The 14,472-nt window shown below is 52.9% G+C and overlaps 1 protein-coding gene across 2 annotated transcripts in view; it reads right to left on the bottom strand.

The window, feature by feature from the left end:
- Nucleotides 1–14,472, bottom strand: part of colec12 (collectin sub-family member 12) — an 83,553-nt gene that overhangs the window by 25,177 nt on the left and 43,904 nt on the right. For both annotated transcript variants that reach the window (XR_003933433.1, XM_030115107.1), the window contains exons 4-8: nucleotides 3,751–3,837; nucleotides 1,170–2,213; nucleotides 491–1,054; nucleotides 277–419; nucleotides 80–189 (exon numbers count right to left, since the gene is read on the bottom strand). Coding sequence is in view for 1 of the 2 variants with exons in the window: in XM_030115107.1 (XP_029970967.1) it covers nucleotides 80–189; nucleotides 277–419; nucleotides 491–1,054; nucleotides 1,170–2,213; nucleotides 3,751–3,837 (1,948 nt within the window). In the remaining variant the exon portion in view is untranslated. The remainder of the gene's footprint in view (nucleotides 1–79; nucleotides 190–276; nucleotides 420–490; nucleotides 1,055–1,169; nucleotides 2,214–3,750; nucleotides 3,838–14,472) is intronic.

Genomic DNA, 14,472 nt, shown 5'->3' with positions numbered 1-14,472 from the left:
TCAGGAGGAGAACGACTCAGACCTGGAGAGGACAGCGTCACGTCAAACATCAAGATACACTGGGAAATGCTCCACTCACTTAAAGATGGGTAAAGTCCCATCCACCCACTTCCAGACGTTTTCTTCCTCCCTGTCCGTGAGTCCCAGCCAGAAGTAGCCTTTACCCGCGATCGCTTTTCTGATGAATTGCTAATGATAGAAGAACAGACATGACAAAACCAGCTTGTGCATTTTCTAAAAAACAGGTCAGACATTACAGTGTTGACTGGAACGTACCTGCTCCTCGTCGTCATTGATGATGAGCAGATGAGCCGACCTGTTGGAGCAGAACTGGAGGGCCTCGTCGAAGTTGAGTCTCTGAGCGCCGGAGGAGAAGAAGTAGCAGCTGCTTCCAGACTTCCTGAAGTCGCCGAGGCAGCCTGGAAGAGTTCAGCTCATTACAGGAGGAGTGCTGGACGGCAGCAGGCGGCGTGGTGGACAGGAGCCTCACCGGGGTCCGGGGTGGGACCGGCGGGGGTCTGGACCTGCCGGGACCCCGGGCCCTGCGGCTCCTTGGTGGCATCCGGCGGTCTGGGCTCCTCAGACACCGTGGTGGGCTGGGTGGGCTGACGGGGCCTCAGAACGACTGGAGGGACCGGTGCCGGCAGCCCTGGCAGACCTGGAGGACCAGGGGGCCCAATGGGGCCCACAGGCCCCCGAGGCCCCTCTGACCCTACAGGGCCCAGCGCTCCCCTGGGGCCCTGAGGTCCTGTTGGTCCTGGCGTCCCTGGCTGTCCATCGAGACCTGGAAGCCCCGGCGCGCCGGGCTCTCCCTTCTCTCCAGGGGTTCCAGATCGACCTCCAGGCCCTCTGGATCCTTTAGCTCCTGGAAGGCCTCGGGGTCCAGCTGTGCCTTTTGGCCCAGCGACACCCGGAGGTCCAGCAGCACCTCTCTCTCCCTTGGGTCCCACCAGTCCCAGTAAGCCTTTCTCTCCTTTATCTCCTTTAGGTCCAGACTGGCCCACTGGTCCCTGTGGACCCTTGTCTCCTTTGGGGCCTTTGGGACCTGGTGGACCTGGGCCATAGTGACAGTGGGTGAGAGGACGGCCGGGGACAGAGTGAGCCAGAGGACAGAGGACAGGAGTGAGAGGACGGCCGGGGACAGAGTGAAGCGAGCCGGGCGGTCTTACCTCGCAGGATGGTGAAGTTGGTGATGAGCTGGGAGTGCCTGCTGTCCACCAGCTTCAGCTCCTCCATCATGGCCGCCAGGCTGCCGACCTCCTGGTCCAGCCGGGCCTCCAGCCGGTCCTGCTGGGCGCTCAGCCGGCCGCCGTCCTCCCGGGCCTCCAGCACCGTGGCGTTCAGAACCAGCAGCAGGTCCGAGTGGCGCAGGACCGTCTCGGCGCAGGACCGCAGGCCGTTCAGGTCCGAGCTGATGACGCCCAGGATCTGAGCGGCAACGCTCACGTTTCCCGTCACCTGGTCCAGGTCGCTCTCCTGGCTGTCCAGGCGGGCTTCCATCTCGTCGAACCGGAGAGAGGTGGCGTTATCGTGGTCTCTCTGCCGGTCCATCAGCTCTCGTAAGCTCTGGTCGTGACCCTCGCTGACGGCTGAGGCGTTCTGGATCTGGCTGGCCAGAGTACTGAGCTGGACTCCCAGGTCATCCAGAGCGTCCCCGTTGGTCTTTGCCAGGGCAGAGTTGTTAGCTGCCAACACCTGGAGGTTCTGGACCTTCTCTTTCAGCCACTCGGTGTCGGTTCGCATCTGACGGGCGGTTTGCTGCAGAACCTGATAGTCGTTCTTCAGCCTCTGAACCGCCTGACCCACATCCTCCACAGTCTGATGCAGAGCACTGAGCAGACCTCGCTGCTGGGTCTGCGTGATGTTCAGGGTGTCCACCCTGACCTGGGTCTGGCTCTGCTCTGTGGCCTGGCCCTGGATCTCTGACTGCAACCGAGCGGTGTCGGTCTGGAGGTCATCGATCATTCCACTGTAAGACGCCAGAGTCCGGTTGACCCCTTGAAGGCAGGCAGTGTTGCTTTCCAGAAAACTCTGCAAGGACACGTGGCCGTTCTGCATGTCGTCTCCTGAGACCCGGAGTTCTTCAAGTACGTCACTGTTGCTGGTTGTTCTCAGGACAACGTCATTCAGCTGGTTCCGCAGTGCCTCCAGGTCTGTCTTGAACATTTTGATTTCACTTGAGGCATGAACAGATTTTTCTCCTGTCTGGTTATCTGAAGAGGTCAAATACAAAGAAAACTGAGTTGAAATGACAGTAATGTGACTGGGTGCAGTCACAGTGTCAGGTTTCCTGAAGCCTCGGCATGAAAATGCTGATCAACACGTCAATTTAGAGAGCCACAGTGGTGCAGTGAGTATTCTTCGGTTTCCTGCCACATGGGAATATGTGTTCGTCTGCGGACAGGAGAACCGGTCCATCTGGTCTCAGGTACCCAGAAGCACAAAGCCCCCCAGCCCACACCTCTCCAAGATCAAGGCAAAGACATCAGCTGGACCCGACAGCATCAGCTCCAGACTCCTGGACCGGACCATCGGCTCCAGACTCCCTGAGCCCTGTGCAGATAAACTGTGTGGAGTTATGGAGCATGTCTCCAACCTGAGCCTGAATCAATCGAGAGCAGTACCACATCTCTGGAAGACCTGCTGTGTGGAACCAGTGGCAAAAACAACACATGCCAGAGGTCTCAGCAGCTTGGGGTCAGTGGTTCTGACTGATCCTGGGACAGCTCCGGTCCATGGACCCACTGTAGCTCATCTCCTGGCATTGGTGTGGAGGATGTGGTCATCTCCTGCTACATGCTGCTCTAGCTTATCTGAGAAACCCGTCAGCGTGGCGACAATCGTGTTTAACACCATCCAGCTGGTGCTCCTGAAAAACAAACCGGAGAGGGCCGGGCTGGACCTTCATCTGGCTAAGTGGGTTCTGGACTGGAGCTGGGACTGCGTCTGACGTTCTGACCTACAGTGTGGGTTCCCCCCCCCCTCCAGGGGAACATCTTGGATCCTTCCTCTTCACTCTCTACATTGCAAATTTCAGTGTAGAGAGTGTTCAGCAGAAGTTCTCAGACAGCTCTAGATCACTGGCCTGGTCACTGAGCACTAACGAGGAGTACAGAGGACTGACACAGTACTGTCAGTCTAACCATTTCAACATGGTATCTGGTGGCTGTATATGTCCTGGGGGTGTGAATGTGACTGACCACCAGCTGATATTTGTGCTGCTTTGAACAAAAGAAAGATCACAGAATGGACGAATGGTGGCAGAAATGTGTGTGCGGAATCAGTGGAGCCCATGTTTGATGGTGTTGGTGTCAAGGTAGGATACAGAAAGTCACTCCTGACTCATTGAATCAGGCGTTGGTCTTCCACTAACTGAAGTCCATGTGATGCCTCTTGGTTATCAAAGACACCCCCCCCCCCCCCCCCCCCCCCCCCCCCCCCCGCGACGATCAATGATGAATTTGAACCAACATTAAATTTGTGTACAACTGTGTGCAACCAAACGCTTCCATTCATTGTGATGATGGAACTGGAGTTTCTGTGGTGTCTTTAGGTGATGCTTGTTGATTTTACCAGTCTTCTCTGTGGCAGGAAGAGTCGATGGTAGAAAACTGCTTTTTCATGCATGTATAGTGATATTGAGCAGAACTGAGTAAAGCTTTTGGCTCCCCCCTCATCAGCCATCCTTGCTGTTAGCCCCTCTGGTTGAACGGTGTTTCAGGCGGTCGCTGTGTGGCTGAACATACAGACCTAGTTTCCTCAAATCTGTCTCCACAGCGTTGATCTTGCCTCCATAGTTCTGCATGCCCTCGGTGACATTGTCCATTCTCTGGACCACTGGAAAAGAGAGATCTGAAGTGAGACGGTGAGCCACCAGAGCAGGGACAGCAGGATCTGCTCACAGCACTTCAACCCGGGGCTGATGGGACCATAAAGGCTGTGAGAGACCAGCAGCAGGGCAGGCTGAGCCGGCTCCCGCTCGCGTCAACCTGCGGTTCACGAGACAACAAACTTTCACCAAGCCGTAAAATGTGGTGTGGGTTGTTCAGTCAGGGCTCATCTGGAAGACATTAGAGCCAAACTATCCACATCACATCACTTCATCGCACCACACACCCCAAAGCTGAAAAAGCTGTCAGCAGCACTCAGAAGGCCTTATCCAGATCAGAGCTGAACTCATAGATGTGTTAGTAGATAAGGCATCCATGCATGGATAAATGCTTTGTGCTTTAAAGCGACACTAAGGAACTTTTCAACCTTAATAAAACATTTTAATATCTTTTGTGATGATACATCGACTTACAGCTAGTTGAATGACCCTCTGTCACGGCCTGAGGGCGTCAGTATTGTGTGGGACACATGAACAGATAATGGGAGCCCCCCCCAAAAAAACTGTTTGAGTTCATGCATTTAATTACATTTTTCAGTTTATTTAATTTAATAACAGTTACACTATATGTTGTTTAAACTGTCTTGTTGATGATGTTTATTTTCAGAAGTTGATTACAGCTAAGGATAATGCAGGCACTGTAAACACGGGACTAACTACAGATGATACAGAAAACAGTAACACATTAAACAGACAATAGTCAGCATAGCTATGTGTAATGTGCGGCACAGAAGCGGGCAGCTACCTTGGGGTCCTGTGTAGTTGAGGACCAGCACGAATAGCATTGGAAGCTGTGTTAGCGAGCTGTCTGCGTGATGCTGTGTTTCTGTGCTTTGCAGAATAAAAATGGATCCTCATGCCACCACACACTGAAGACTTCTTGTTGCCTTTGTCTAAGTGTGTAACATAATTTGGCGAGCTAGCCCAGGAGAAGCGGGCGTGTATTGACGTGGACTAAGGAGGGATACTTGGAGAGGATGGCGCAGGCAGAATTGCAGGATCAGTTGGGCGAGAAGCTTCTCAACTTGAATGGACAGCAATTAATGCAAGTGTGCCAGATAATTAAAGTGTCACCCAAACCGAATGCCAAGAGACACGCTTTGCTTCACCTTATCAACAACCATCTTGACAATGTGATTGAGACCGAAGACAGTGCAGCTCAACATCTGGTGGAACTGATACAATTCACGGAGGGGTTGGAGCAAGATCGGGGCTTGGAGCCAGAGAGTGCATCAGGTGCAGACTCAGCAGCTGATGAACTTGCAACCCTTCGCAGACAGTATGCAGAGTTACAACTGAATTTACAGGCATCTGCGCAAGCAATGAATGAGCAAATCAAGCGTCTTAGTGCACAAGTGGAAAAAAATAAACCCAGTCAGTCAACAGATCAGCAGGTTGGGATACAGCCACCACCCGGCAGACCTCCTGAGGTAACAATTAAGAGAGAATTCAGGATTCATGGACAAATTGGGGAAAGGGGTCAACGAGATAAGCTGTCATTCACAAACTTGATGCATCAGATCGACATGGGACTGAACAAGGGACACAGTGAAGGGGAAATTACGGAGGCGGTCATCAAAGCTATTAGTCCAGGTCTTAGCATCAGGGACATGCTTGAAATTAAACGTGACCTCACCCTTCCCCAACTAAAAACGATCCTCAAAGGACACTTCAAGGAAGAGAGTTCTACTGACCTGTATCACCGGCTCGTGAATATCACGCAGGACAGCCGTGAATCTCCGCAGAATTTCCTCTTCAGAGCAATTGAGTTGAAGGAGAGACTGTTGCTAGCTGTCAAGGAGCCAGGGTCTGATGAACGCTACAGTCCGGAATTCATCCAGCGCAGATTCCTGAGATCAGTGAGCACAGGTCTTCTCAGTGACGACATCAAATTCCAACTGAAGACTTTTCTGGACGACTCAACAATCACCCATGAAACCCTGATAGACCGAATGAATGAAGCTGCCAGTGCTGACTGGGAACGACAGAACAAGCTGAAAAAGAACACCAGCACAAAAATAACACCAAAAGTGCATGAGATACAGACTGAGGCCAGAATAAAGCAAGATGACACCACTGGAGCTCTGTCTACGACACTGGATCAGACACGTAGCACAAAGGGCAACAAGGGGAGCAGAACAGCAACAGCAGCAGCAAGCCAAAGAGACACTGAACTGTATGAAGTGGTCAGGCAGCTGAAACAAGAAGTTGAGGAAATGAGGAAAAGCATGTATAACTCACCAGGAATCCCCCGTACACCCAAGTGGAGTGTGAGAAGAGGATGCAGAGACTGTCAAGAGAGCGGGAAAAGTGATCAATGTGAGCACTGCTTTAAGTGTGGCCAATCGGGACATGTCTCAAGAGGTTGCAGAGGTCAACGCAAGCCAACCACCAATCCTGAGGGAGCAAACGTCTCAGGTAACACAATTATGCAACCACATTCCACCTCTCCAAGTCGTGAAATGCTGAGAATGGATATCCATAAGAAGTTGTGTGACCGTATCAAACAACCAGAGGAAATGGATGCACCACAGCTAAGTGGGCCCACAGAGGAACTGGTTGATGCCCCACGTGTAGGCAACCTGTCAGCTCGCCAGCGTGCCAAGCTGGTGGATCTCATTGGTGAGCGGTGTGTGGTCGACTGCACGTTCAATGGAGTGTCAACACAAGCTGTCTGGGACACAGGATCACAGGTAACAATGATAAGTGAAAAATGGCGCAAGACCCATTTGCCAAAGGCGAGAGTACACAGCATTGAAGAACTGCTGGAATCAAATAAGCTCCTTGGAAAGGCAGTAAACAAGACGGCAATACCTTTCAGAGGATGGGTCGAAGTGGAGTTTCAGCTCAGAGCAGAGGATACGGCAAAACACGAACTACTGGTGCCTGTGATCACTCGTGACCCAGAGGTGCCAGAAGAGCCGATCATTGGCTTTAATGTCATTGGAGAGTTGGTCAGACTTGGTATGGCGCAGCATCCAACAGAGGTCATTACAAAGGCCTTGAGTGAAGCTCTCTCGATTGACTGTAACAGAATACAAGTGTTGACACAGCTATTACAGACCGGAAACACTGACAACAGAGAGGGAGTGGTTAAAGTGGGACGACGCTATGTAACCATACCAGCTGGAAGAACAGAGGTGATCAAATGCTGTGTTCGAACGAGTCCCCTCCTGGCTGTGGAGGACGCCCTGTTCGAACCTGAGGACAATCGAGGGTGGTCAAATGGATTGAACATCCCCAGTGCCATTATTACCCTGCAAAGAGGAACATGGTCCCGAGTCAACATCCCGGTCACAAATCACACTGGCCACAACATCACGCTGAACCCACGTACACTGCTGGGGCATGTGCAGGGAATCAAAGCAAACTATCCTGCAGATGTGAGACCAGTTAGTACAAGACCAAGTGAGGCTGGAAGTCCGGTGGTTGGGTTGATGGAAGAAAAGACAAAGACCAGAGCAGACGTTCAGGGGGGCAAAGAAGCTGCATCACAACAAGATGGAGGAGAGTGGGACCCTCCAGTGCCGATCGACCACCTGTCACCAGAAAAACAGTTAAAGGTAAAGCAGTTGTTGAGAGATGAATGTGGAGCATTCGCGAGGAACGAAGATGATGTGGGCAGTATTCCATCACTCAAGCTCAAAATCAGACTCAGCGACACGACTCCTGTCAAACGCACCTACACATCATTGCCCAAGCCGCTGCACAAAGAGGTTAAGGAATACCTGGAAGATTTATTGAATAAGGGTTGGATAAAGAAATCAAGATCCCCCTACTCCTCACCCATCGTCTGCGTGCGCAAAAAGGACGGCAGCCTTCGCCTCTGCTGTGACTATCGTGAGCTGAACAGGAAGTCAATTCCTGACCGTCATCCAATCCCACGAGTGCAAGACATGCTCAACAATTTAACGGGGAGCACATGGTTTTCGGTGCTTGATCAAGGGAAGGCCTACCACCAGGGTTGCCTGGATGAAAGTAGCCAGCCCCTCACCGCTTTCATTACACCCTGGGGATTATATGAATGGGTGAGGATCCCTTTTGGGTTGTCTTCGGCTCCGGCCGAATTCCAAAGTAGCATGGAGGAATGTCTAGTTGGGCTCCGAGATGAGACGTGCCAGCCATACCTCGACGACAACCTCGTACACAGCCGCACGTTCGAAGACCATCTGCAAGATCTGCGTGCAGTTCTACGCCGCTACCAGGAACATGGTGTCAAGCTGACGCCACGGAAGTGCAGTGTGTTCAAAGATCGTGTGAAGTTTTTGGGAAAGATTGTCACAAAAAACGGATATACAATGGACCCAGCCGAACTAGCACCTGTGCAGGCCCTGAAAGAGCGGAAGCCAGCAACAGTGGGAGACCTAAGAAAGGTACTGGGATTTCTGTCCTACTACCATCAGTACGTCCCCAATTTCTCCCGCATCGCTAAACCATTATATAGCTTACTAGCGGTCGAGAAAACAAAAGAGGAAAAACATAAGGGGAAAGGAAAAAGTAAAACAGTTGGATGGAAGAAGTCTGATCAGCTGCCCTCCAGCAAGCCCATCATCTGGACTACAGAACACCAAGAGGTCCTGTGTCAGCTGATAGAGTTCCTCCTACACCCACCTGTTCTTGGCTATCCTCAGTTTGAAGACCCATTCATACTGCACACTGACGCCTCACAAGATGGACTGGGTGCTGTTTTATATCAGAGACAGAAGGGGAAACTTGTTGTCATTGCATATGGGTCTCGAACTCTGACTGAGCCGGAGAAAAATTATCACCTCCATTCAGGAAAGCTCGAGTTCTTGGCCATGAAGTGGGCGATCTGTGAGCGGTTTCGAGAATATTTATACTACGCACCGACCTTCGTCGTATACACTGACAACAATCCGTTGACTTACGTCTTGACAACGGCAAAGTTGAATGCCACGACACACCGGTGGGTAGCAGAACTCGCTGACTTCAACTTCTCCATATATTATCGGCCAGGGAAACACAACGGCGACGCCGATGGACTGTCACGCATGCCATTGGATATGGACCAATACATGCAGGAGTGTTCACAGGAGGTGCAGCCTGAAGTCATCACCAGTATGACCCAAGCCCTGTCTCTGCAAAGCCAAGAACACCAACCATGGTTGTGTCCATTGACCATTGCCACGGCTTGCACTGCAGAAAGTGACCAAGTACCTACTTCAGTCGCTGAGATCTCCCGTGAGGACCTAGAAAGGGCCCAAGAGGAAGATTTGGTCATCGGTAACATAAGAGAATGTGTCATTACCGAACGGTGGCCCAGTGTGAAGTGTAAGGAACAAACGGATGACTTTGCAGCACTACTGAGGGAAAAGGGTCGTCTGTTTATTGACGAAGATGGTATCCTGTTTAGGAGAACAGCTACTCGGTCACAACTGGTCCTCCCCAAGAAATTCCACTCTCTGATCTATCGTGAACTGCATGAGGAGATGGGCCACCTTGGAGTGGAACGGACATTGCATTTGATTCGTGACCGCTTCTATTGGCCCCACATGCAGCGAGAGGTCGAACACTACATCACAAAGGTGTGCAGCTGCCTAAAACGCAAACGACCACAGAAGCCGACCAGAGCGCCACTGCAGAATATAGTGACAACTTACCCTTTTGAGCTGGTGGCAATCGACTATTTGCACCTGGAAGGATGCAAAGGCAGTTATGAATACATCCTCGTGGTCATGGACCACTATACCCGCTTTGCCCAAGCCTATGCCTGTAACAACAAATCAGCGAAGACGGCAGCGGAAAAGGTTTTCGGGGATTTTGTGCTGAAATTCGGTTTTCCCACCAGATTGCATCATGACCAGGGCAGAGAGTTCCAGAACAAGCTGTTTGCCAGCATGGAGACATACTGTGGAATTCAAGGCTCGCGTACCACCCCGTACCACCCACAAGGGAACGGTCAGGTGGAGCGATTCAACAGGACATTGCTCTCCATGCTGCGGAACCTGACTGAAGAGGCGAAAGCCGACTGGAAGAGTTCCCTATCAAAGGTTGTGCATGCGTATAATTGTACGCGGAGTGAAGCCACTGGTTATGCGCCATACTACCTGCTTTTTGGCCGCAATCTGAGGCTCCCGGTGGACATCATGTTCGGCTTTCAGCCCCAGGAGCAAAGTGAATCGCACAGTGAATATGCTGCAAAGTGGAAAAGACGAATGGAGGAGGCCTACCGTCTGGCTTCAAAAACAGCAGCAGGAGAGAGGAGCAAGGCCCAAGAGCACTATGACCGAAAGAGCCAAGGGGCAGAATTACAGCCAGGATGCAGAGTTCTCATTCGCAACTTCGCTGAGAAAGGAGGCCCTGGAAAACTGAGGTTGTTCTGGGAGAACGAGGTTTACGTTGTGACTGAGAGAAAGCATCCTGACAGTCCAGTATATGAGGTGAGGCCAGAGAGAGGCGCAGGCCGGACCCCAATCCTCCACAGAAATCTGCTGCTCCCCTGTGATTTCCTGCCTCTGGAGCCGATCCACAAGGGGATGACAAAACCAGCAAAAAGACACCCAAAAAACACATACAGAGGCCAACGCCAAGAACGAGAACGACAGCAGACAGACTCACAAGACAGCTCTGAGGAAGAGGACAGCTGGAGGGCCATGAACGCTCCATGTGCGTGGAGAAGAGGTCAGCACAACAGTCAGTTGAGAGCTGAAGTGGAGGACTTCGTGCCGCGGGCCGGGCCTCAAGAGATGCTAGATGAGGAGGTGCAACCGCTGGACATGGAGGAGAGCTTGTTCGATCCAAGGGCTGAGCCAGAGGCAGTGATGGACACAGAGCCAGTTCAACTGGAGACAGAGTGGAGTGATCCAGAGACAGCTGAGCCCAGCAGAGCCGAACCGTGGGAAGCAGCAGGGTCGAGCAGAGCAGAGGACCAGGTTGCAGCAGAACCTTCGTCTTCCAGAGAAAGAAAGTATCCTTTGAGAAGCAGACACCCTGCTAGAATATTCACATATGAGTCACTGGGACAGCCCAGTGTTGTGACTAGACAGTAATGTAGTTCAGACAAGGCTAAGAACTGCCAGTTTCAGGTTTAGTTTGTAGTGATAAAGTGAAAGCGAGTTTAACAGGTTTATTGAGCGATTGAGTGATGATAGTTCATTTTATTGTGTTTTAGATGTATGCCAGTAGTGTTAATTAAGCGATTTGATGTGTATTTCTCATGTACAATCAGAAAAAATAAGATGTTGGTCGCTGCGAAGTAGTAATGCAGTTCAGAGGTGATTACCTATCAGTGAGGATACATATTTCCCACTGTGTAGCGGAGAATAACCACAGATATCCATAGTGCACGATGGGATCTGCTGTGCCCCCATTGCATGGAATTGGGAGATACATGTGATGGTGATAAACTGACTTGATGCAGAACGGTATCCTGAGAGAGAGACACTGACTCCTGAGAGCTGCAACCACTACTCACCGGTTGAAGACCACAAATACTCTGGGACATGCAGAATGTCGGGACGACATTTGTTTAGGAGGGGAGAGTGTGGGACACATGAACAGATAATGGGAGCCCCCCCCAAAAAAACTGTTTGAGTTCATGCATTTAATTACATTTTTCAGTTTATTTAATTTAATAACAGTTACACTATATGTTGTTTAAACTGTCTTGTTGATGATGTTTATTTTCAGAAGTTGATTACAGCTAAGGATAATGCAGGCACTGTAAACACGGGACTAACTACAGATGATACAGAAAACAGTAACACATTAAACAGACAATAGTCAGCATAGCTATGTGTAATGTGCGGCACAGAAGCGGGCAGCTACCTTGGGGTCCTGTGTAGTTGAGGACCAGCACGAATAGCATTGGAAGCTGTGTTAGCGAGCTGTCTGCGTGATGCTGTGTTTCTGTGCTTTGCAGAATAAAAATAGATCCTCATGCCACCACACACTGAAGACTTCTTGTTGCCTTTGTCTAAGTGTGTAACAGTTGTTTTCATTTGGACTAAGCAACTGTGAGGAGGGTGGTAGGAACCCTGCACACTAACAAACTCCACATGTGCGGACTGCTTTACAGCATGCGTCACATCATGATATAACATTGTTTAGCCACCATTAGATTCATGACCTCGTCGCTATCCGTCCTTCACACAGCCGCCGGAAACAAATGAAGGCGAGTTCAGTCCGACAGCACGCCACCGGGAGCAGCATTGAATTATGAAAAAGTTCACAATAGCATGTGGCTGCTGTCTCTAATCACCAACTTTTTACACAAACTGTAAAAACTGTCTTTCCATGTCAAATGCAGAGAGCAAATTATAAACAGATAAAATCTCTCAAAGCATATTCTCCGTTTCCATACTGTCAACAGCTTGGTACCAATTAAATTTTACAAAGATTGTTTCTCTTTTAAGGCGAACAAACTGAAGCTCCGAATGTGCAGATTTAGTGAATATTTAGTGAGACTCCTGATATGAAATGAGTGTGATTTTTATTTTGGGACATGAACGCACCACCAGCAGAGCGAGAGCCGTCCTTCACTGTCCTGTTGTCTCACAGTTCACTGAAATAACTGGACTGTTCGTCTCTGACACCCTGTCCCTTTCTCAGGCCCACAGCCTGAGGTCGCGTCTCGCCCAGTGATGTTGGGTCAAAACTAAATATCACGCCGGTAGCTAACAGTGAAGCTAACAGCTGACTGATGCCAGTAACTAAGCTAAGCTAGCTAGCTAAACATGCTGCTTTTACAGAGTGTGTCTCTGAAACGGCACTGCATGTTGCGTGTCTCCTGGCTAATGCAACGCCATGGTTTTTATAGTCATGCCGACTATTATTATTGGTTTTTTAAGTCCTTACGATGGCCGAGTGATCTGTTTGGTTGAGAAATGTCAGGTGTGGCGTAGCCGTGGCGTGGGGCATGGGCGTGGCATGGGGCGTGGCGTTGTGGTGTCACGTGGGGCGTGGTGTGGGGCGTGGTGTGTGGCGTGGGGTGTGGGGCGTGGTGTGGGGCGTGGTGTGGGGTGTGTGGCGTGGCGTGGGGCGTGGCGTGGGGCGAGGTGCGGCATGGGGTGGTGTGGGGTGTGGCACAGGGCGTAGCGTGTGACGTGGCTTGTGGCGTGATGTGTGGCATGGTGTGGGGCGTGGTGTGTGGTGTGGTGTGGGGTGTGCTGTGGCATGGGGCGTGGCGTGTGGCGTGATGTTGGGCGTGGCATGGGGTGTGGTGTGGGGCGTGGGGTGTGCTGTGGGGCGTGGCGTGGTGTGTGGGGCGTGGTGTGGGGTGTGGCATGGGGTGTGCTGTGGCATGGGGCGTGGCGTGTGGCGTGGTGTTGGGCATGGCATGGGGCGTGGCGTGTGGCGTGGTGTTGGGCATGGCGTGGGGTGTGGGGTGGGGCGTGGCATGGGGCGTGGCGTGTGGCGTGGTGTTGGGCATGGCATGGGGCGTGGCGTGTGGCGTGGTGTTGGGCATGGCATGGGGTGTGGGGTGGGGCGTGGCGTGGGGCGAGGTGTTTGGCGTGGCGTGGGGTGGCGTGTGGCATGGGGCATGGCATGGGGCGTGGTGTGTGGCGTGATGTTGGGCGTGGCATAGGGCATGGGGTGGGGCGTGGCGTGGGGTGTGCTGTGGGGCGAGGTGTGGGGCGTGGTGTGGGGTGGGGCGTGGCATGGTGTTGGGCATGTGGTGTGGTGTTGGGCGTGGCATGGGACGTGGCGTGGGGTGTGGTGTGGGGTGGTGTGGGGTGTGGCACAGGGCGTGGCGTGGGGTGTGGTGTGTGTCGTGGTGTGGGCCGTGGCATGTGGTGTGGCATGGGGCGAGGTGTGGGGCGTGACGTCGTGGTGTGGGGTGTGGCATGGCGTGGGACGTGGTGTTGTGGTGTGGGGCGTGGTGTTGTGGCATGGGGCGTGGCGTTGTAGTAGAGCATGGTGTGGGGCGTGGTGTGGCGTGGCGTGGGGTGGGGCGTGGCGTTGTAGTGTGGCGTGGGACATGGTGTGGGACGTGGCGTTGTGGTGGGGCGTGGTGTGGGGCGTGGCGTTGTAATGTGGCGTGGGGCGTGGTGTGGGGCGTGGGGTGGGGCATAGATGGCGTGGGGTGTGGCGTGGGGCAAGGTGTGGGGCAAGGTGTGCGGTGTGGCATGGGGAAAGATGTGGGGCGTGGCGTGGGGTGAGGTGTGGGGCATGGCGTTATGGTGTGGCGTGGGGCGTGGTGTGGGGCATGGTGTGGAGCCTGGTGTGTGGCGTGGGGTGTGGGGCGCGGTGTGGGGTGTGTGGCGTGGCGTGGTGTGTGGCATGGCGTGGGGCATGGCGTGGGGCATGGCGTGGGGTGTGGTGTGGGGCGAGGTGTGGTGTGGGGTGGGGTGGGGTGTGGCACAGGGCGTGACGTGGAATGTGGCGTGGTGTGTGGCATGGCGTTGGGCGTGGCGTGGTGTTGCGCATGGCATGGGGCGTGGCGTGTGGTGTGGTGTTGGGCGTGGGGTGGGGCATGGGGTGGAGCGTGGGGCATGGGGTGGGGCGTGGGGCGTGGGGTGGGGCGTGGGGTGGGGCATGGGGCGTGGGGTGTGGCATGGGGCGTCGGGTGGGGCATGGGGTGTGGCATGGGGCGTGGGGTGGGGCATGGGGCGTGGGGTGTG

This window comes from Salarias fasciatus, chromosome 18, assembly GCF_902148845.1.
Source record: "Salarias fasciatus chromosome 18, fSalaFa1.1, whole genome shotgun sequence".
NCBI lineage: Eukaryota > Metazoa > Chordata > Actinopteri > Blenniiformes > Blenniidae > Salarias > Salarias fasciatus.
This window is presented reverse-complemented; position numbering and strand designations above follow the sequence as displayed.